Source organism: Chamaea fasciata, unplaced genomic scaffold (genome assembly GCF_029207755.1).
Source record: "Chamaea fasciata isolate MVZ Bird 193981 ecotype frontalis unplaced genomic scaffold, bChaFas1.0.hap1 SCAF_7, whole genome shotgun sequence".
NCBI classification, from domain to species: Eukaryota; Metazoa; Chordata; class Aves; order Passeriformes; family Sylviidae; genus Chamaea; species Chamaea fasciata.
The window spans coordinates 29,183,511-29,206,846 of NW_027094092.1; the positions used below are offsets into that span (position 1 = coordinate 29,183,511).

At 38.3% G+C, this 23,336-nt stretch overlaps 1 protein-coding gene across 1 annotated transcript in view; it reads left to right on the top strand.

The window, feature by feature from the left end:
* Window positions 1-23,336, top strand: part of DCAF5 (DDB1 and CUL4 associated factor 5) — a 68,343-nt gene that overhangs the window by 12,385 nt on the left and 32,622 nt on the right. Inside the window, exons 3-6 of the mRNA XM_066188235.1 lie at window positions 1,675-1,711; window positions 4,052-4,191; window positions 6,257-6,386; window positions 22,501-22,714. Coding sequence (XP_066044332.1) covers window positions 1,675-1,711; window positions 4,052-4,191; window positions 6,257-6,386; window positions 22,501-22,714 — 521 coding nt within the window. The remainder of the gene's footprint in view (window positions 1-1,674; window positions 1,712-4,051; window positions 4,192-6,256; window positions 6,387-22,500; window positions 22,715-23,336) is intronic.

The following is a 23,336-nucleotide window of genomic DNA, read 5'->3' on the forward strand; positions in this document are numbered from 1 at the left end:
GATTATAAATGACACAGTTGTGTACACAATTATGACCCAGTTAGTTTCAGTGAGGAATGAACTTTCCAGCGTTAAAGTAAAAACAGTGGAAGTAGGAACCCCCCCTGGGCCGAACAGCAGTGATGTTTTGTGCAGGGATGAATCCTTACCAGAAGCATCCCGTTTGTGGTTACATTTTTGTCACCACTTTCTCTTCCCACACACAGAAGGGAGGAAAACAGTGGTTATTCCACTCTACTTTCATTCTTTCTTTCCCATTTTGGAGCTTGTGATGGAAGGGAATTTGATCCCATGATAACTGGATGCCTGAAACCGGGCAACTGGAATGATTCTTTTGTTCATTCTGGATGGGGACTGAAGAGCCAGGAGTGTCTGCTGAAGGAAATTTTGTCATTGGAGAAACCAGGCTCCGTTTTTCACTGGAGAAATATTTAGGCACTAGAGTAGTTTCACTAGGTATAAACAGCATGTAATAATATATAATGGGCAGTTCCAGATACAATTAATGACCAAAGGACACTTAAATGACTTGTTTATTGTACCATGGAAAAGATGAGCTACTGCAGTAATCTAAGGCTGGCACAATTTTACTGGGAGCCTGGGCAAAGAGCAAATGGTTGTAGAAAATCTCATACCTCACTCGTCAAAGTGAAACTTTCTCATATTTCTCTATTGAGACAGAATACAACTGAAATATATATGGGATAAATGAAAACTGAGTCAACTGAACATTTAAGAATCATAACATGAAATCTTGCTCCTTCTGAACCTCTGTCTTTAGTGTGCATTAGGAAGGCTTCACAGCTCTACATCACAACTACAAAGATAGAGCATAAAAATATGACTATGCAGGCTTTCTAGTTTTGTGGGGTTTTTCTGAATTAAATATAAAAGTTTGTGTGTCCTTAAATATTTTTAAAGAGGAGGTGCCCAATTTAGGTAATAAAATATTCAGCACAGAGACTAAAAAAACTATCTTTTGTTATAGCTTGAAAAACTCTGCATGAGCTATTGGCATTACTTGGTGGCTGTGACCCTCTTAGTCTGCACATGTGTGGTTAGTTTCCATTGTATTCAGTTGGTGTGATCAAAGAAAAGTGACATGATTGTCTGGTTACTTGGTTTTTGTTAATACAGGAAAAGTTACACTGGCTGTCATGTTCATGCCTTCTCAATGGTTGCAAAACCCTGAATGCTGACAGTGTTAGCTGGCAGCATTTGATCAGCGAACCACACATGCATTCCATTTTTGACATTTCTTTTCACCTTCCGTGATCTTTTTATGGAGCATCCTTTGAACAGGAAGAGGGATGTATTTTTATGAGAGTTGAAAGTGTTCTGCTGCTTCTTGTAATAGTCTTGATTGCAAATCTCCCCAAACGTAAGCTCAAACTGGGCAAAGAATGATTAGTAGCATATTTAAATACAATTATTTGTTGAGCGGTAGCAGATGACACAGGTCGGTGCATTTGGTCATGACTGGCGGTATTACATGGGACCTTTCATATGTCTGAGCAGAGGGTAACCATGTAGCAACTGAGCTGGTCTTCTCTGTTTCAATATGGGTTTTGAAATTGTAATTTTTTTTTTAAAAGGTGGTTTGGGGGTTTTTTTACTATAATGCTTTGTAATTGCTAGAACATGGTGTTAATTGCTTATATTTCCTTTTTTTAGGCAATGATGAGCAAGTTATACTCCATGATGTTGAAAGGTAAATGCACAGTTTGTGTTTCCACTGCTTCAAGAACTCCTTTAATGTCAACTCACTGTAGCCATTTTATGTTTTAAATCAATGGTTTAGGAGAAGAACAGTGTCTTAATACTGAATTTTTTTTTTATTTATCTAAATTCATAACTGGAATGAAGTTACATCACTCCATTTTCTTCTTCAGCACTTGCATTCTATATTATTTTGACCTCAGGAAAGAGAATGGTAATTAAATATATATGCTCTCCTGCAGACAGTGTAGTAGGTTCTGAGTAGATTATTCTGGCACATAAACAACTGTTGGCACAAACTTCTTGTTTTTCAACAGACTCACCTGATTTGTGTTTAAGATGGCTAGTGCTTGGCCTACCTAACTTCCTGTTAAAACTTTGGTTGCAGCTGCCTGATTCTCCACTCTAACATGGAAAATTTTGGTTTTGATACTTACTTTCTACCAAAACTGCAAAACAGTTGGGAATTAGACTTTGTTGTGCTACATCAAGGTTAGGCTGTTAGTCAAAGTATAATTAATACAACAGCGGTAATATTGAATTGGAATTCTCTAGGCATCTTGTTTATTGAGCTTACTGCTTTTGAAGTAAAAAAACTTTAAAATTTTGGTCCGTACTGATAACTTCTACAGATTTAAGCATTGACCATTTGTTTAACGTGAACTCAAGAAAATAAAGAAAAAGCAGGAAGAGATGTAAGGTTTTCTGTTTCTCTGTTCTTACATATATTTGAGTTCCCTGAGTAACATTATGTGAACATTTCTCTTGATGTGTTTGTCCAAAGTCTTTTGCATCAAATTGTTCAGTGTATATCTGCCTTCTATCATACCTTATGTCTGCTTCTTGCCTAAATCTTATGTGCAAGCTGGGCAAAAGTAACTTTGGCTTCTGTTCTGATGGTTTCTCAGGAATATAGTGTTTAGGGTTTGAGATTTTCTTTGTTTTGTTTTTAACATTTTAGGGCTTTTGGAAGGGGTGTTTTGTTTGGTTTTTGGGGGGTGTACGTGAATTTGGCTTTGTGAGAGTTTTTTTGTTTGGTGTTCTGTTTTTCTTGTTTTAATTAAATGTGGAAATGTCAATTTTAGATGCTGGTGCTTGTATTCTGACTTTTTTAGATTCTACAAGATCTTTGTCATTTTAACTTTTCTATGTAATGCATTTTTTCCTGCTGTGCCTTGTTTTGACAAGTTTTTTTGATATGTGCATATTTTTAATGTGCTTTTATTGTCAGGTTTTTAGTATTTTAGGTATGCTAAGTCTGGTTGTAATCCATACAGAATTCCTTCCTCTAAGGCTATTTTGTATGATCTTCTAAAAGAAACCTTAGTAGCCTGAATTCTGATTGATTTCTATGGAAAGTTAATCTCTTTTTAATGGTAACACTTAGTCTGTCAACTGCTTTTTCATAACTTTAAATGGCTTTTTCTGTTACTGCTTTTTTTTTTTTGCCTTTTTTACTAATGATCCCTGAGACAGAGTTAGTAGATCTGCCACTAAGAACATCAATTGCCATGTGAGCAAAATGCTGATTTTATGTGGGATATCTTTGATGCAGCTTCCATGAGATGAGATATAGGGATTGTATAGAGTTTATTCCCTGAAGAAATAAAGGGGCTTTTTAAAAGAAATAATGCAGTCCCATGATCTTCTGATTTAGTGTTTGAGGTTTTGACCTCTCCATACCACTAATCCATCTTTTAGATTATCTAAAACATTGGGAAGAGAACAGAGAATATACTTTTTCTTTTTTTGTCACTATGAAACAGCTGAAATCCAGATATACTTTTGGGGGAATTATTTTTATTTTGTTGGTTTTTGCTGTTTTTTCTACATTGGAAAAACACAGGTCTGGTCTGTCCTGAAAAACAAAGAAAACTTACTGAAAAAGTCATCTGGAAAGTTGCTCTTATGAAAGCTTCAACTGAACTTCTTGACAAAACAGAAACCTGTATTAAAGAATGAACTCCTGTCTTGTTTTCCTTTTTACATTAAGTAGTAAAAATTGACCCCAGAGGTCCCAAGGCTTCTTTCCCTTTCCCATTACATGCTCCCAAACTTAAATCTAATGTATCATGTATTCTATAGCATCTTGCAATATCTAAAATTTTTAATGTTTGGGTTTTAGTTTGAGAGATTTTTTTTTTCCTCATATCATGAAGTCACTGTGCATGGGTATTTTGTTTGGTTTTTACTTTAATTAAACACAAGGGTCTTCTCATGAAATTACAGAAACTGTCACAAAATATTACTAGGTAGATAAAGCAGCAAATACTTTGCTTTATGAAACAATAGCAAAAGAGGGAAGAATGATAATGTTGTGTCTCTCTTCCAGCACGGAGACTTTGGATGTGTTTGCCCATGAAGATGCAGTGTATGGCCTTTCAGTGAGCCCAGTAAATGACAACATCTTTGCAAGTTCTTCAGATGATGGTCGGGTTCTTATTTGGGACATTCGGGAGTCTTCCCATGGAGGTGAGATCTCTAGAAGGAAAACAGAATTGATTGAGGAAGAATTCGTGCAAGGCAAGGAGGAGGAAAATTTTGTTTATCGGGGACAGTCAAGACAGTGAGTTTTGGAGAAGGGTGAAAGTGAGGCATAATTGTTTTGGCCAGTGATTGGCAAGCCCTGGTCTTTACAGTTCTGTTACTGTCTTAAATGACTACTAATCATTTTTATTAAAGATGATTTTGAGCTGCTCCCTTCAGAAACATGTTCATACTCCAGTGTGTAAGAGCTACAATTGTGAATGAGCATAAGGAACAATAGAAAAGTAATCCCTCTACTTTTCATTAAAATGACTTAATGCCTCATTAGTTTAGGTTCTGTAATCTGTCTTTGACTGGCTGAAAGGGAACTTTTGATATCTTAGAAGAGCACCGTGGTGCCAATCTATTTATAATAAAGGTGTGAAGGAAAGCATCAGTAATTAGTGACAATGATTTGACTAAGGAAATATGCACAAATTTAAAGTTTAGTTTAAAACCCAGCTCCTTTGTTTGGCAATCTGATGTTTGTCTCTCCACTCAGCTGATGCGGGCCTTTGCTTCTCAGTGGGGGCTGCCATTTTAATAACACAGCCTTTTATGTCCCAGCAGGATTCTGATTTGATGATGCAAACATAGAAGGTCAGTTTTGGTGTTAAACCTTATTAGGCGCTGCTGGCAGACCAACAGCAATTTCTAAAACCTTTGGGCAGACTGGCAGAACAAAAGTTGTCTTCTTTTCTTCTTTTTACTTTTGGCTCTTATGACAATGAATAGCACCATGGGGCTTCATTTGTGGTCAGAGACCTTTGTTTTCATCACTGCAAAGGAAACACTAAAAAGGAAAATCCCTCATGAAAAAACTTGTAATAGAGCATGAGAAGAGGGTACAGACAAGACAAGTAAATGTTAATTCTGTCTCATTTGCTTGATAGGTAGTCATTTCATAAGGTATTGAGAATTTGAGAGGGTTGCCTGCTTGACTGTGTTTTGTATGTGGTAATGAGGGAAATGAGGAAAGAAAATGACTCCACTCTGGAGGTGCTTGTGGGGCTACAGCTGCTGCATTTGGTGGCTCAGATAGGGACAATAACTGACTCCCAAGCATGTGAGTGACACAGGAGTTGCACCAGAGCAATCAGTGAATGGGAAAGTCTGGCCAAATCCCTGGCTCAAAATAGGGATTGATTCTGGTTTCTAAGTTGATTGAAAGAGTGCCAGCATGCCACAAAAGTTACAAACAAGGAAAAGAATTAGGCTGTGCCTAAAGCTGTAAGGCTCACAGAAACAGGGAGAAGGTAACAGAGTCAAGGCTTTTCCCCACTCTTCATGGAGACAGTATTTTGATGGAATAAATAAGGCAGAGTAGCAGTCCAAACACAATCTTATGTGAGGGAGAGTCTGAATGAACATGTTTTCTACTCTGTGTGAACAGCAAGAGCTAACTGTTAACACTTTTTTTTTTTTTATGCAAGAGGAACACCCTTCTTGTCTGCTTGTACTGCTCTTAGGAGGTGGTAGGCTTCTTTTCCCCAGGGTTAGCAGCTTGCATTGAGCTGAGTTGCATACAAGCTTATTTCGCTTGTTGTAATACTATTCTCCCTTAGAAGCAATTGCTGCTGCATTTATGGTTTGAGTAATCAGCAGTGGCTGTGGAAGCTCTCAGGCATATATTACTGGGAAGCTTTCAGAAGCCTCTGCATGTATAGTCCTTATCAGATGAGCATTTGGTCATGAACCTTAAGAAGATTCAAGTATTTGATCTTTGAATAGCTAGTTTTAAATTCTGATAACCTTCCACAAAGAAAATGTGTCTTGAAATACAGTCTGTGTCCTTTTCCATATTTAGACAGAATTAATGTACACGTGGGTGGATTTTAAAACTTCAGGTTTTATATTGCTTTGGATGTGTCAGCTTGAGAAGTGGTTTGAACATGTCTCCATATCTTCAGATCTTGTTATGCTGTTTCCATATTCAACTGCCAAACTCCTTGCATCAAACAGCTGAATGCATTGTTTGTTCTTATGTCTGAAATTTCAACTTTTTCAACAGAGCCCTTCTGCTTGGCACACTACCCATCAGCCTTTCACAGTGTGATGTTTAATCCAGTAGAACCCAGACTACTGGCTACTGCCAATTCTAAGGAAGGTGTGGGACTCTGGGATATTCGTAAACCTCAGAGGTATGATCTGGCTGTCCTTGTTTTATGCTGTGTTATTCCTTTCCCTTGGGAGGTGATGGCATGTTGCTTTTTTTTTTTTTTTTTTTTAAATTAAGGTCAGTATATATGGCAGTAAGAAAAGATGCAGAACAAAGTTAACAGCAATGTTGGTAATCAATTATTTTGCATAATAAATATTCTTCTTCATTCTTATGATCTAATTTGATTTAAAATGGGGCTAGATCTTCAGTGTTAAGGTGATTTTTTTTTTTTGAAGCCTGCCTGGCCTCACCCCTGCAGATTAACTTGGAGTGCTGTGTCAAGTTCTCATCTTTATATTTAGGACTCTCTTGGAACTACTGGGAGAAGCTGTGGTGGGCACTACCTGATTTACAGTTTATTTCTCCTGCCCAGCTCAGTTTTCAGTGGCTGTCTAGAGAGTGTGGTCAAGGCAGCTTTTTTACTCAGTGCTTATGAGTTTAACATGACTTCCTGAGTGATACAGACATCTGTATAATCATTTGGCTGTATAATGTGCTTCCAGATTTGCACAGAGTTAAAAACAAGTTAAGAGAATTAGGTTGCAGCTTGAAATATGGTAAGACTGGGTTCTAAAGTGGTTCTATGCAATGTTTGAAACCAGACTTCGGCATGCATAAGAGATTAAGCTTTTTCAGTCTTTCAGATTTTGAATGTTCGGTTTTCCATCATAAAAATCTGTGGTGGGTTAAGTCTGTCTGGATGCCAGCTGTAACATAAATGTATGCAGGTGTTAAGTCTACTTTCAGCTACCATTTTTCTGGGACAGCCATTAGCTCTCCTTCTTTGCTTGATCAGAGATGTGTCCAAAACACGGTGAGAAGGGTAAGCTTGGCTTAGGAAAAGAAAATGGCTCTGAAGCACTCTGCTGCCACTGTAGATTTTTTCCCCCGTGAAACTCTCAGGAAAGAGGACTCTTCAGAACGATCTGTGTCCTGCTAGTGGGCTGCCAAAGTCAGAGTCTCTTCTATTTAAATAAATTAGGCTAGATTTTTAGTCTTTTGAAAGTAACAGAGCATTTGACAAAACTTCTACTTGTCTCTCTAGATTTAATTTGCTAATCTAGAAAGCTAGGACTTGGTTTTTAATGTATTTGTGGCCAATTCACTTTGTCATACAAGGAAAAAAAATTATTAGTTTTAGATCAGTAAAGATACAATCCTCACTCCAGTAAGCAAGTAGAAGCCAGAATTTACACATCTGTCTGTGTGTTTTAGTTTGTTATTGTCTTTTCTGGAGAAAATACATTTAATTATCAGGGGAAAAATAGTTCTTTTTAAAGATAAAGTAATCCACATAATGCTGTAAGTACTTGTGGTAAACTGCATAAAACTGAAGTTGGTATGTGTGGGAGTTTGTGAATATTTCCTGTACTTTTATTAATAATAAATCATGCTGTAGTTGCAGGTCAGATGTGTGCCAAAAGCACTTTGGTTGGTGAGTTTTATAGGCAGAATGGGTTAAAGAGCCCTGAAAGTCTCCATAATCTAGGGATAAACAGGATGCTATCTGTTTAAGTATGCCACTAGCACGACAAAGGAAGGCTACTGCATCAGGTGCTATCCTCATTGTCAAAAAAGTCTGCTAATGGTGAAAATTCTTACATCCCTACATTTTTGTAGCTCTCTTTTATACTGTCTTTGGAAGGAATGGAAGGTTTTGAGGGACATGATTTAGAAAAATTTGTTAGACTGTTGAATCTTTGCTGGGATTCTTGAATAGCACAATATATAAGTAACTACGGTAAAAAATTGCTAGATCTGTCTATTTCTTCCCTAATCTGCATTTTTATTTACATTGCTGCACATGACATGTCACCTGTGAGGGATTTTTGTGCCTTTAGGCATCAAGGGAAATTCCTCCTTCCTTCAATGTTGATCTAGTCCATCATAACACTGAGGCCATTGGGGAAGTTTTTCAGTCCTATCATTCCACCTGTGGTGCTAACAGAAAGTATTAGATCAGTTAAACTTCAGCTGTTTGGTCACATTGTGTGTAGTGGGATTTTGATTAGAGGTTGAATGGGTTGAAAGAAGGGGAAGAAGTGTAGCTACTTTTAAATGTTTACTGTGGGTTGCCAAAATTTTAACTTCCACTGGGTTAAGCTGGACCACAGCAGCACTCTTCCAATATGGGATATGGGAAATGGTTACATGTAGTTAATAATTTGCTGCCGGTGCAACACCTCCTGTAAAAGTCATTTCCCCAGTTTCTGTCAGTTCTCAGATGGAGGCAGAGTTAGATGATGCAGGCACTACTTTTTGATTCATAACTGGAGTCTGCTCTGGGGAATCTTGCTGCTGCTTGTCTGCAAAATCCAGCAAGTGAAAAGCTTGGAATTCCCAAGACTAGCTGTTAGTGGCCAGTAGCAGTACTGTAGTTAGGAATACCTTCACATAACATGTAGTGCAGCTAACAGCACTGTGTGTATGGAGACTTTTTACAGATATAGGTGAGGTGTGGTAAAACTCACGGGATTTGGCTGGCCTTAACTCATTTGAAGGAGATCAGGCTTGATGCTGAATTTCTTTCTGGCTTTAATCAGCAGAGGCTCCTCAGGGGAAGTATAGTTTTTCTTTCTGCTAGTTTTTCTTTGTGCTGTTCAGCTTGATAATGAACTATCAGAAAAGGGCAAATTTGCTGTTAACCTCTAAACTTGGATGTCAGTCAGTGGAATATGGCTAATTGTGTAGTTTTAAACTAATGGCTCTACATTTTCAAAACACTGAATAGAGCAGTGATGTCCTTGTAGGTTAGAAAATTCAGCTTTAGATTCCATTGCTTGACAGGAAAAAATGAGTTGTATCTACTTATTTGTCCAGAAAATCTGAGGAATTTTATGGCGGTGTATTTTTCTTCAAAATATATGACTCTTCTCCAGTTGGGTTATGGGAGAATTTGTCTCAGCTTGCTGTTGCATGCCTCCAGCCAGGAAAGTTGGTTTGGTCCACTTCTTTAATTACGCAACATCAAACACCCCTAAAATTTTTAAATTGAATACTTTTAGGGCTAGGAAAGAAATCCTGATTATGAATAGATTTTATTCATATGCCGTGGAATTGGTTAACTTTCTAATGGGAAACTGGGAGTGGCTTATGCTTGGCTACTGCAGGGAGAAGCCAGCATTTCTTGGCATGCATGGAGAAATTTAGAGACAGTTGCACAGCTCTGAATTGTGGAAAGTTTAGCTCACTTCAAATAATCATAATTTGATTAGTCTTGCTGACTGAGTCAGGATACAGAGGCGGATTCATTTTGCTTTTTCCCAAAGTTCATTCACAGCTTGATATCTCTTCTGTCTCAGATTTAGTGCAGCAATTAAGATTCTCTCCTTCTAACCCAGTATACTAATAAGATCTGGATGTGGTGGGTTGGCTCCTCAAAAATAGCATATGAAGTGCTATAAATATAGAACTAATATAATTCTATGATTATAAGCTGACTAGTGATTCTGGAAATCTTATTTTTCTATTTTTAGAATGTGTAAGTATTTATATTCCTTCAGGTGGTCGTTAAACTGAAACCATCTGTATTGTTTCTTTTTTAAAAACAGTGCATGGAAAAGCTTTAAATGTGGTTTTGATTGAGGAGGCTGCTGTAAGGTATTCACACCACTAGATGGGGTCTGAAAGCTGTGCCTTTTTAAAAGAAATATTTTAAAGGGAGGTCTGTGCTTCTTAAACTATTTACAATAAAGTATATATTACAAATATTGTTGCAGAATTGCTGGGGGCAACTCAGCAAGTTACAGTACATATATACTTCAAGCAAAACCCATGTAACTTCAGCTGTTGTTGGGTACTCATGTTCTCCCTTCTCTTTTTCCATGCAGCTCCGTGACCATCTCCTTCTTTTTACTGACATAAAAAGACTGCTTTTTCCCTTAAGCAAATACTATCATTGTCGCCTTAATGCTTTCTTTTCCTGTGTTTCCCCTGACCCACCACTTACATCAGCTTATGTGGAAATTTTTGAGATCAAAATTATATTGGTTTGTCCTATTAATGACCACCACACATTTATAAACTGATCTTCATGCTGCAAAAAGGCCGTTCACAGAAGTGTGTTCTGCTTGTGATGGGAGCATTGAACCAGTACTTTATGCACACTGGGATCCATCGGTGTGTCCAGTTCAAGGGTTAAAATGCTAAGTCTTGTGTCATAAATAAGTGTCTTGGGGTATTTTAGGTGAGTCTGGGAGGACTTACCTAAAAACCACCAGGCCCTCATTCCTACATCTGTTGCATAGTTATGTGTTTGACCTGTTTTTTGAGCCAACTCACCGTGTTTAGAAGTTAGAAAACTAAGCTGGGAAGGCTTTGTAGTTTTCTTATGCCCTAGCAAGTTGGTTCAGGGAGAGTCCAGTGGCAACTCTATAAACCACTGAGAAGAGAGAGTAAGGCCTGTAAGCCTGAGAAGGGGACATAAGAAGGAAATGTGTCCTCGTTTGAGGAGCTGTGAACTGTTAGATATGTTCAGCTGTTAGTGGCATTCTGCTCATTCTGTTTTACTTGCTGTGGTTTCTTTTGCTGCACTAACCTTCCCCTTTTTTGCCTCTTCAGCATGTTCTTTACAAACTTTTTACAAGGAAGAAGTGGAACTTGACCAAAGCTGGGGATGATTTACCTTCCAAGGCTGCATGTTTCATAAGAATAAACTATAAGCAGAGAGTTTTTCTTTTTGTCATTTGACTTTTTGTTTTCCTGGACTAAAACACTGTTCCAGAACCCTAGACTTTATTTTTGGGCTCTGGAAACATATTTGTCCCCCTAGTTCAAGTACTGGATTCAATTCTGAGTGAGGTAGAAATGCTTACACACAATATACCTTTTTAAGATTCTCCTGAAAGTTCAGGAGATTTGTGCTGTCTGCATAGTTTCAAGTCCATGTACTCAAAAAAGCCCAGTGATGAGTTAAAAAAATCCTTGAGCAGCGGAGCAAGCCTGGTATTCCTTGGTGATTGTAATCCTTATGGCATATTTTAAAAGCTTTTTTTTTTTTTTTTGACTATGCAAATCATAATAAGCCCAAGTTAAACGAATGTCAGTTTTGGTGTTTTCCATCAAGTCTTTACAGATAAATCCAAAAGGAACATTATTGCAGTTGTGATTTCTTTCTTTTTCATGGCTGACAAGTAACTGCAGTTCAGAGGCCAAGTCAACAAACTTTTTTGGCTCACATTAAATGAATATTTGTGTCTCAAAAAAGACTAATCAAGAAGGCTTGCTTAGTGTACTCTAACTAACATTAAATTTGCCTCCTGCTCTGAGAATTTAGAGAAACAAACACCCGAGTTGTGGACAAGGAATACATGTTGTTAGATATTAGTGAATCATCTAATGATTAGCTCATTAAACAATAAGAAAAATTTAGAGATATAGAAATTTCTTCCCTGTAGTAAACAAATTGGATTCAGGCGTATCTTGAGAGAGAACTCTTCTTAACAGGTTTATGTATGTTGATCTTGCCAGTATGTGGAGGACTTTGAAGGTGTGGCTGCAGTGTACTGCTGGTCTCAAACTGACTGTATTTCTAAAGTCTTTGTCTTGAACAGAGCTTTTCTGTCAAGTGCTAATTACTAGGTGTTCAGCTGAGTCATTGTGCTGCAAGTAAACACAATCCAACTCTTAAAACAGTCTATTAAATCCATTACTTCTGGTCCACATGTATTTGAAATCACAGATACTTTCAAAAATCCAGTTCTTGGCTCCTGATTGCTTTGACTTGTAGTTTCTCTTACTTCATTTAGTTCCCAGCCTTTCAAAGACCTGATGAGTATTACTTTTTTTGGTTTTGTATCAGTGGTCTGATAGCAAGGGGAAAACACTGTTGGACACAGAAATCTTGCAGGTGGTCTTAGATTGACATGTAGTAGGAAAAGCTAGGTTTCAGGTTTATGAGGCCTCTCTATCAAAATTGGGGTGGTAGCTGCCAGAACTACAGAAAATTAGAGAATGGTTCTTTATAGCTTAGTTAAATGCATGTCAAATAGACCAGCTTTGCAAGAGGGGGCTGAATATTACATCTGAATAAAGGCTTGGTTAATTCTGTTAGGGTTTATTTTTGATGAGTGGATGTGCAAGGGAAAGGGAGGAAAGGGAGATGATGAGTATTTGCAACTCTGTCTGTACCACAGGTGATATTTGTAACCTATTGCATAGAGAGGACTTTAGAGAAAATCTGTGTGGTGTTGTTGAATGTATTCTAAAGTCATAAACACAGCATCATAACTGAGTACAAGTCCATAGACTGAGGTCTCCAGTGGTTGCTAATTTTCATTTCTAGGGTCATACCTTCAGGTATTTGATCCTTAAAGATCACACCAGAAGAACAGAGATGGCAGTTATTTTCTGAGAAACGCTCACAGGTGTGCTGAGTTTTTATCCTTTCTAGCTTTCTTTCCTGAGCTCACCCTACAAAGTAACTGTTGCCTTCTTTTATCTTTGTGTTACCAAGATGTCTGGTATGTTGGATGAAATACTGAGCTTCTGCAAGTGTCAGGGATCCAGTATTGTTGGTGATTGTTTTGGGCATATTTATTCCAGGCCAGCCACAGGGTTTGCTTCTGACAGTGAGCTTACTGAGGTTCAGGGCTCTTTCCTTAAAAGCTAGTGCTGGTGGATTGGGAATTTTCTTCATGTAGAATCTGTAGATGTTACATGATGGCAGGAATAGTATGAGGCTATTTAAGGTTTTACTTTGACTGTTTTGCATTTTGATTTGTCATGTGAAGGAAAGAAGCTTCCGATTGTCATCACTTCAAGTGTGAATGCTTTGGGTTTCCCAAAGCCCCGGCAGGCGGTAGAGTTCACTACATCATTGAATTGGCAAATACCTGTTTCAATTACTTCAGTGCAATAGAAGTGTTCTGCATGTTTCTGTTTGGAGACCTTTGTCAGTCCTGCTCTGAGCAGAGCACTGTATTAAGGACTGCAGGAGAAATGTGTGTATCTTGGCAACCACTTGTTCATTGTCAGGCCTATCATTTCTTTCACTTCCCAGTGAAATAATTTTTTGTAAATTTTGACTAACTTGATGCTGCTTAAAGTAATCCATTTATTTAGGTTACAGTATAACAAAATTTAAGTGCTGTTTTGGAACTCAGCAATGTGGGTCAACCACACCGCCTCAAATAGTTCAAATAAGTATTTGTCTTCTCTTGCAGTTCAGGAAATAGAACTCATCCCACACATGTACCATCCTCATATGTTACACTTCTGTGCTACTGAGGCAGCTCAACTGATCAGTTTCTCAGCCTAGAATTTGAAGGTCTCCTAACCGGATCCAACTTGGCATATTTGCCACAAATTACACAAAACCTAAATATAGATACTTTTCCCCCTATTTGTCTTCCATTATTTCTCCAAAGTTCCCTTTAATGTGGCACAAGGTGAATTGATTATTGTTTAAGTTCATGGGGATTGAATTTTTCTGGAAATCTTTGGGCTGTGTTGAAAAAACATTTGAATAGTAATGGCATCTGGGGGAGTAGTACTTTTTTGGATGACTTTTGGCTTTGATTTCCTTATTGTAAACATATATCTCCAAAATATTTCCCACAAATTTAGCCAAAATCAGTGACTTGTTTAGAGTTAGAACTGTCTAAGGTAGTTTCCTCTGTCTATCCTTCTTTCTTCTCACTGATGGAAAAAAGAGAGTACTTGCAAATGAGCCTTTTTTGACTTTGGGCAAAGAGAGATGGTGACAATCATCAAGACTTTAGTCATGTTGATGACTTTCCTGCATGTGGAGACTTTTTTTTTGTGGTTGCCATCTTCAGTCAATTGATGCTTTTTATTTGCCCTTTTTTAAAAAAATAGGAATGCCTAAAGTTGTGAAATATGTAAATCAGTGAATTTATAAATATCTTTTTATTCTGAAGCAGTAATTTCTGTTGCTGGTGTGAGCATCACCTAATAGATAGTCTGGAAATACTTAATTGTGCACATCTGCCAAATATTGTCTGGTATTTAAGTGTGTGGAACAGGTGCTGTAGTCTCTTTTCCCCACCCTTATGCCTTGTCGTTATTGTGGAATTTACTGGAGCCGTACCATAGGAAGAGCCCTCTGACTTAGCTTCTGTTTTAGATGCACGCACTCCATATTTCATTTCCAGTCCTGCTTTATGCATGACCTTGTCAGCCCTCTTGGGATAGAGGGTGTAGCTTAGCTTTCTCTGTGTTTAGGCTGGTATCCTTCCTGGAGTGGAGTGTATTTAGAAAGACTTTTAACTTTCCTCTAGGATCCCTGAATTTGTTGATTAGACACACAACTGAATTTTGGAGAACTGAGCTTCGAATTGTATAATAAAAAAGAGTGTTCTTAGTAGCTCAGCTTTTAATTCTTTCTGGTTCTCAGATAGGGCTGTGGTCATTCTTCTGTTTGGCTTCTCCTGTCTTGATTGGCCTCCATCTTGTGCACGAGGATTTTCTGATTTGAAGATGAAACTTTTTCACACCTATCAGCATCCTCACATTGGCACTCTTGGTTCCGGCAGACACTTGAAGCTCAATGCTGTCCCTTTGCTCTGTGGGATCCAGCTTGCTCCTACAAGCCGAGGTGCTATTCAGGTTTTAGATATTCAACACTGTGTCTAACTGTAAACAAAAAGTCAGGAAACCTGGTTTTGTTTCAGAGTGTTGCTTAGGTCTGTTGGTTGACCTTTCTTGCCCTCCGTTTTTCCTGTACCAAGAAATGGGAAAACTGCCTACTTCAAAAGCCTCATGGTGCCTAATCTTTTTATTAGCTTTGAAACACTTTAGCACCCAGGTCTTTCTAAAGCAAGAATTTAAAGTGCAATGTATTGTCCTTGTAATGCAAATTTTAAAAGTATAATCTGTTGTTCAAAAGAAGCACAGATTGAATGGGTTTTTGTAGACGGCTTTCTCAAGGCAGTAGTCATTGTAAGTCTTGCCCTAATCACTTCTGTAACTCCATTTAATGTGGAGGGAGGTAAAAGAGAAACTTCTTTTTTTGTCTAAAAAGAAAAACAAGGAGAAAGGAAAATGAAAAAAAAAAACCATTGGTGACTGAAATCAAAGGAGAGATCTTCTTAGTGCATTTACTAGGAGAGCATCTGAAATGTTAGTTTAACCCTATTGTAACAGAATGGAATTAGTCCTTGAAACATCAGTCTAGGGGAAACAGTGGTGGAACCAACCTGATGAGTCCAAAGTTATGTCTGCAGTTGTATTCATTTAGCTTTAGGTGAAAGTTTATATTAATCTTTTACCTACTAGAGGCAAAAGCTTTACTAGTTCAAGACTGGACTCTTCTACTGCAGGAGCATTTTGGGTCTTGCCAATTTTCCTGTCAAAAGAAAGGCCTATTTTCTTCTTGCTGCTATTTTCTTTAATTTCTGCTTGTGTAGTTTTATTTTTAAAATTTCCTGCAGCTACACTAGAGAAAATCAAGGAAGTGAGTGTATATATTTTACTGGATAAGAGAAGAAATCTGTGGCTGATATTACTCAGCTTTACTAATGCAGGACAACAATTGCAGCACAGAAATGTGTAGGAAAAATGTATCATAGGACTGCAGTATTGACATGTGACTGATTTTGCATGACGTATGGAAATGGCTTCATTCTTCAGGAGGAATTGCCAACTTTTACACTCAAATTATTTTTCTAAGGTAACATTCTCTGATATCCATGTTCTTTGTGTTGTAACGACTTTGGTGAATACTTGGTTTTGGGAACACATCCTGCTCCTTTATTTGGCCTGAAGGTCATCCTCCCATGCCATGTCTGGCTGTATTTGCATCTTCTCTATCTGGTTATCTGATGGAACCTGCTCCTTTGTGTTTTGCTGGATTTAGCTGAGCAGTGTTCTCTGTCACAGTCTGTACTCCATCCTACAAGGTGCTATTTCTGAATAATGGACTCTGATCAGAGAATTTAGGAATTAGAAAGAGATGGAAATGATCGGGTATTTCAGCTAGTTTGTTTGTGGCTGTTGGACGGTTGTGTTTTACATTGTATTCTCTAGTTTCTTTTTTTTTTAATCTGGTTAAATTTTGTTACTGTTTGGTTGGGGTTTGGGTTTTTTGTTGTTTCAGGTTTTGTGTTTTTTTCCTGAGAAACCAATTGTCTGCTTACTGGATCTCATTTATTACTTACATTACTGTAACACCTACATGATTCAAGCAGAGAGTGAGAATAGGCCATTCTTGTGCCTGCTGACCTTCAGGGTTTTAGTGAGGGCAAGCCTAAGGCAGGAGAATGTTTGAGAATAGGTCTGTAATTAGACCAAAACAAAACTTGGCTAGGGCTGGAGGAGGTTGTGAAACATTCAAACAAACAAGGGTTTTTAATGCTTGTTGTCATTTGCTACTGTTCAATCTTTGTAATGTTCACTCTTTTAATAACCTTAAATCCTGAAAGGATAAAAGTAATACAGATGAGGGGGAGAGTATAGTGTACTTTAAGCCTCTGCTCTTGCCATCTTCCTCTGAATACTGAAATTCTTGTGTTATCTTCCTGTGAATAAAGGCAGAATCCAGGAAATCATCATGCCTTCTGGAGACCTGCCTGAGATCAGTGATGTAGCAACATTTTCATTCAGTGATTCAGTTAGGTCATAAGGGCCAAACTAGGCAAGCCTTTGCTGTCACATTGTTGGGTTGCTCTGGGTACATAAATGGTGGTGCTTGATTTTTTTAAGACTCCAGTGTCTGAAGTCTGTGGTCAGATAAGAATCTCAGTTATTAAACAAATTAAAATATTGCCCTCGTGATTTGGAGGGAACAGCAAAGCTTCTATTCACCTTAGAGTTTGCCATGCATGAAAGTTCATTAATGATAGGGAGATTCCATTTTGAGCTAGTTTATATGTTTCTGCCCCTAACAGTAAACAGCAAAGAAATGTCACATTTTTGAACATGCAGAATCTTCATCCTGAATTCTGTACTTTTCTCATCTTGGTGGATGGAGTTGATTTTAATTGTACTTTCCTTTTGAAGGAAAGCAAAGATGTTATTTGGTTATTGTTTAATGTCCAGGTAAATACCCCTTACTTCCTGGTAAGGATTCTTGGAGACAGTAAAGATAATCAGAAGTAGTGATGACAGAATTTAGAAAAATGAGCTTTTTTCTGGAAAATAATAAAATCTTGAGTATGACTTGTATATCTTCTGGTCTTTAGACACTGATGGGCTTCCTTCTCATTTGTTAACACTTACCATACTTACAGTGAAATGCTGTACACTCAGATACAATTTATTTGCTTTTCAAGGAAACAATCTTGAGATTTCTGAGACTCATAATCTGTTTCAAAAAGGTCTGCATGATTATTGATATTGTGCTGACTTTTCTGTTATTGGTAAATTTGGCTTTAAGTGTTTGCTTCAGACTATATATGAATTGTGTCCTTTCAAACACACAGTAATTTTCTTGCAAATAAACCCCCAAACTTTTCTGCAGTTTTCCAGGCCAAAATTCTGTTTGCCAAGTTTCATTCCAGTTTTTTTTGGGTTTGTTTTTTTTTTTTTTGCACAGTTCGAAGTTTCTCAATTTTGTGGTTACAGAATTGCTGACAAACACAGTTGTATGCAATGGTGTGTATTAGTTACAAGCATTCAGTTCATTCTTTCCTTTTAAGGTCATTATTTCATCATCTTAGCTTCACTCACTGCTTTTTATGATACCACCATTTTTCCCTTGCTTAATTAATTTCTTTTCTTAAACGACACCCCTGTCCCAAGGACAGTGTCTGTGCTGCAATGCAGTGATACTGCTCCTTCCCTCACCCCACTAACTGGCAGTAGAAACCAAATTATTTACATTAGTTGTGCTACTCCTGGATTCAAAGCCTTCCATTGTTTGCCTGAGCTGGTCTTTAGCTCGCGCTTGCCTGCTGCCTGAGTGCAGCATATCCAGCTACGGAAATGACCATATTGCAGATAATCGTCCATTCTCTCCCTGCTCAGCCTCCCCCCAGCTCCAGCATGTGTGTTTGGATTGCAGTGTTCCATCTGTGGACTAAATATTTCTCTTAATCATACAATATGACTTCTTAAAAAACTCAGAAGTGCATGTGTCTCTCTCTATATTGCTTCCAGAGCTGGTAGGCAACATCAGCATTCCACAGCTGTCTGGGTGAGCCAAATTTGGAAGCAGAGTAAATCCGAGTAGTCTAGCTTTGGATTCATAAAAATAATGCCTGTGGCAGAAAGAGCACTCATCTTGTTCAGAAATGTCCGTTTAGTATTGCCTTCAGATTTCTCACTAGCTGTCATGGTCTGTGTCTTCAAGATGAGTGTATTCCTTCTGGCGTGATGCGTCAGTCAACTTTTTAGTAACTGCAACAAGGTGTTGCCTCTGAAACTCCTTTGTTAGTGCTTGCAGTAAGGAGCAGACAGAAGTGGCAGTTCTAACATGAGCAACATATCCAAACATGTCTACGCTGCCCCACGTAATCCTGTGTGAAAAAATCCAAAAGTAACACTGACTAAAGGTACAGAGCAACACCCTGGTGCAACTGAGAAAGGGGATAGTCATTTGAACATGCTCAAACACAGCACTTCTCCTCTTCTCCCCTCCCCAACCCCCAAAAAAAGAAAGTGCAAACGCTCTCATTCTGATTAGTTTGAAGGTCTTTAGAGCTTCTTGATTCAGACATCTTCTTTAGTACTGACAAGTATTAGTAGTGGCTTAATGCTGTAAAAAATAACTTCTCTTGGCCTCTTTTTTGGAGAGGGCTGACTGCTCTTTTCCTGCAATTTTGATGGAGATAGGTAACTCTAGAAGGCATCTTAGGCAATTATTATTTTTCCCTAAAACCATCATGCTTGTTCTGAAATCAACACAATTTTATGATGGAACTTTCCAAAGTCTTAGAGTTCCTCAGTTCTCAGTACTGCTACCATGTGCAGTGCCTGCAGTATGAGGCAGAGAAAGAGAGATTTCTCTAATCCTTTATATGTCTTCTGTTTGTGAATTAGGTGAGCAGCTTTTCCACCAAGATAGAGCCATGAGCTGCACTCCCTCCATACACATCCCCCCTCTTATTTGTGAACATCTCTCAGATAATCTGTCCTAGGAGGAGAGAGAGTGAGCAAATATTTTTCCTCTGTTTGCATCAGGAAATGGAAGTTTGGTGGGGGCTTGTGTCAGTTTGTTCAGCTCACCCCCACCTGACTACCTGCTGCCTCTTTTCAGAGTTTGTAAATTAAAACACTGTGCAGTAAATTTAACAAGTCCTTCCAAGGAGGCAGAGAGGAAGCAGTCAGGACACAGCCAGGTGGAGAAAACACAAAACTGCTGTCTTGTGATTAGTGTAGTGAAATGCTGCAGTTGGAGCTATAGTGTCCGACTTTTGGGGCCAGAATTAAGGCAAGTGGGGTAAGTCATTTTCTTACGTTATAAGTGAATGGCAAACAGCTATATTGGTATTCTTTCTGTATCAGCCAAACTAGCTCACTGCTTTTTTTTGTTAGTGTGGGGGTTTCATTTTTTTTTTTTGTTCAGTGTTCTTTTTTTTTTTTTTTTCTTTTTGAGCCACATGTTAAAAAGAACTGCAGCAGGAACTATATTTCCATTACATGTGTGGCTGAATTGTGTGGAGTGAGGGTCCGAGGCAGGCAAAATTGTGGATCTTTTGAGGAGTATTAACTATACAGCTCCTTAATTCTAGACTTTTCATGTGTGGATATGATAATTTTTTCTGAAGTTCTAGTGTCACTTGCTTCCTTTAATTTCTGAAGTAAGACATTCTTTTGGAGCTTTGCTACACTGAAGTTACTGCAGCACAATACAGAATTAAATTCCAAGTGTTTGCTTTGGTACCTTTGACTGCTATAGGAACTTAATGAAACATCTGTAAGCAGAATGGGATCCAGTTTAATATTGCATTCCTATTGCTATAAAACATAATCTCAAATGATTTCATACTAGTAACTATGGAAACTTTGCTTGAAGACTTGAAAGGATGGGGCATCTGGTAGGCTCACTCACTTGTAGGCAGGAGAGAATTCTGGGTTGTGATTTGAAGTAAGAGAGAGAACTGGTAATGAGGAGAGAAGCTTAATCTTGGTGCAGCAGTGGCTGCAACTAAACATTGAGTCTGGTTGGTACATCTTTGTTATGACCTTCTTATTCATGTTGGACGACTCATTTATTTTTATTAAAAATTTTCTTAGCCAGAAAAATCTGGGATTGTTTCTTCTGCCTGTTTTTTGTGTTGAGTTCTTGGTTGGGTTGGGGTTTTGGGGGGTTTATGATGTTTTAAGGAAGTGGATAATTCCATAGGAAAAAAAGATGGCTTACTAACACCTGTCAGAAGAGAGGGAGGCAAAAATGTCTTATGTGTTTTGGTTATCTTGTTTTCTTTTGATTTTTAATGTTTAATGTCTGACTGAGTATTTTGAGCTGAGTACTTTATTGGTCTCAATTTGAAGAAACTAGGGCTGATGAGAGGGATCCTAAATCTTTGTCTCTAAGCTTACAGTTTCTAGTATTAAATTCTCTCATGTTTTAAGTAACTACCTTGAACATGCTTAAGAAATGCTTGGCAACTTTGCCATGGAGGAGGAGAACATGAGACACCAGGGCTGTTCATGCTGATAGAAGTGTTCTGAAGTTTTGGTGCTCAGCTTGAAGAACTTGCTAGTTAGTTGGCTTTGAAAATGTGACTTCTGGTGCCTTTGTGACACCCTGGCTTTAACTGTTTGGTTCACGAAGAGTGTGTGTGTGGGTGAGGAGTGTATTTTTAGGGCATTCATTATGTAGAGTCTTGGATTTTGTGTTGGTTTTGTTTAACTCCAGCTTAGGAACAATGGTTTTTTAACTTTACGGTATCTCAGGCAATGATGCATGTTTCGACCTGCATGGAATGTGGCTTCCCATCCATGTGGAGTGACTCATTTTTCACAGTTGTTGGGGCAAAGGGCTATATCAGAAAGTATTATGCATTAAAATCTATTAATAAACTTCCCTCTAGAATTTACAAATTCTGAGCTCGCATGCTTTTTCTAGTCCAGTAGGGGCATAAAAGTCACAGCTCTCAACAAGATTTGATGGTTATTGCTCAAAACAGAACTGTTAACAAAAAATTGAACTCTAGTACTGTTTGGGGAGGTTTCATTGATCACTGAACAAAAAAAGGGATAAAATGTCTTCCATCTTTGTCTTGCTTTCCATATGCACAATCATTATAAGTACATGGATTGAATGAAGTCTTTGAAAAGAACAAAAAATTGGTAAAAGTTGCATTTAAGGTGTGCTTTGATTAAGTTTAGGTTCCTTTATGGAACAAATGACATTCTGTTACTTTTTCAAGGAGAGAGTCTGGAAACTTGTGAACCCTTGGTTTTGTTTTGTGTATGTCAATAAGAATGGATACAAATACTCCTGGTCTGAGCATACAGCCTTATATGGGACAATGAAACCAGCTAAACCTGCCACATGAGAATTTTAGGTAATAGTGTCATGTGATAACATAATTGTCTTGCCTACTTGGCAGTATTTTTAGATGAAGCTAGTTCAAGATTAGCTAAGTGACTTATTTTAGCATTTCTTGCAATAACATGTTAGTAAGATGTCCTTTTATTTAAGACATCTGGAGCTGATTGTGGAGTTTAAACATCCTCTGATGCCCTGTAGAGATTATAAATAGAAGCAGAAGAGAGAGAGAATGACCAGCCTGTTTACAGTTGGAGAAAATGCCATCTGGTGCCAGAGCAAGGGTAAAAGACTGCTTGGATTCAAGAACCAGCTGACATAAAGGGCTAAGTGATGGTAGAGTCAGTCTCAAAGTCAGACATCCCAGAAGTAAAAGAACCACCTTTTTAAGGCTAAGTGCTCTGTCCAACTTTGCTCCTATGCAGGAAATATATTTGTTATTAACAAAACTACTCACAGTCTTTAACTTTTCCCTTCTGAAGACTTTACAGTCATAGAATTTTGGTAGCTTGTCTTTCAGGGTTCATATTAAGATTTTTTTAGGAATTGATGCTTTAGAGCAGAAACTAAATAAAGTTATAGTTTACTGGGCTTGTTTGTTTGAAATGCCTCAGTAAGGTTAAAGAGAGTTCTGTCTTTCATTAGTTGAGTTGATCTGTGCAGCCCATCTCACCTGCTCCCACTTGTCTTTCCCCAGCTCACTGCTCCGCTATGGGGGGAACCTTTCCCTTCAGAGCGCCATGAGCGTCCGGTTCAACAGTAACGGCACCCAGCTGCTGGCGCTGCGCCGGCGCCTCCCCCCGGTGCTCTACGACATCCACTGCCGCCTGCCCGTCTTCCAGTTCGACAACCAGGGCTACTTCAACTCCTGCACTATGAAGAGCTGCTGTTTTGCAGGTGATCGTGATCAGGTAATAAGCAAGCAACGCTGCCCTGGGTCTCCAGAGATTCCATGACTGAGAACACCTCAGTGAGCGTGGCGTTTTTCTGATTCAGGAGATAACACAGGAAGCAGGACATGTAGAGGCTTATTCAGAACTGTTTGGCAATGTGGGCTGTGAAAGAAGGAAAACATATACCAAAACACATGAGAAGTTTTACCTGTTATTTGATATGATCTAAAACTTACTTGGAAGATTATATTCAGAAAAAATATTTGCTGTCTTTTTAGGTCCAATTAGTACAATGTTATTTACTCATCTACATATGATAAGGAAGCGACTTCCTTGCATTTCAATTTTGTTATGGAATGACGTAGAGGCAGTCCCACAAAATGTAAATATTGTGTACTTATAGAGTTATTAATTCTTATTTCAGATGATAATGTTTCCCTTTTAGTACTTGACTACTAGATCAGGTAGGATAGGTCTTTGTAGGTCAGTGTTCTGTAAGTGGTGATGGCAGGTGGTTAGGAAAGAATAGTCTGTTACTTCACTGAGGCAGGGGTCTGTCCCTGCTACTGTTCACAAAGAAGTAGGTCACACATAAAGTGGCTAACAGAAGTTCTTATGTTTCTATAGCCAGATACCGTCT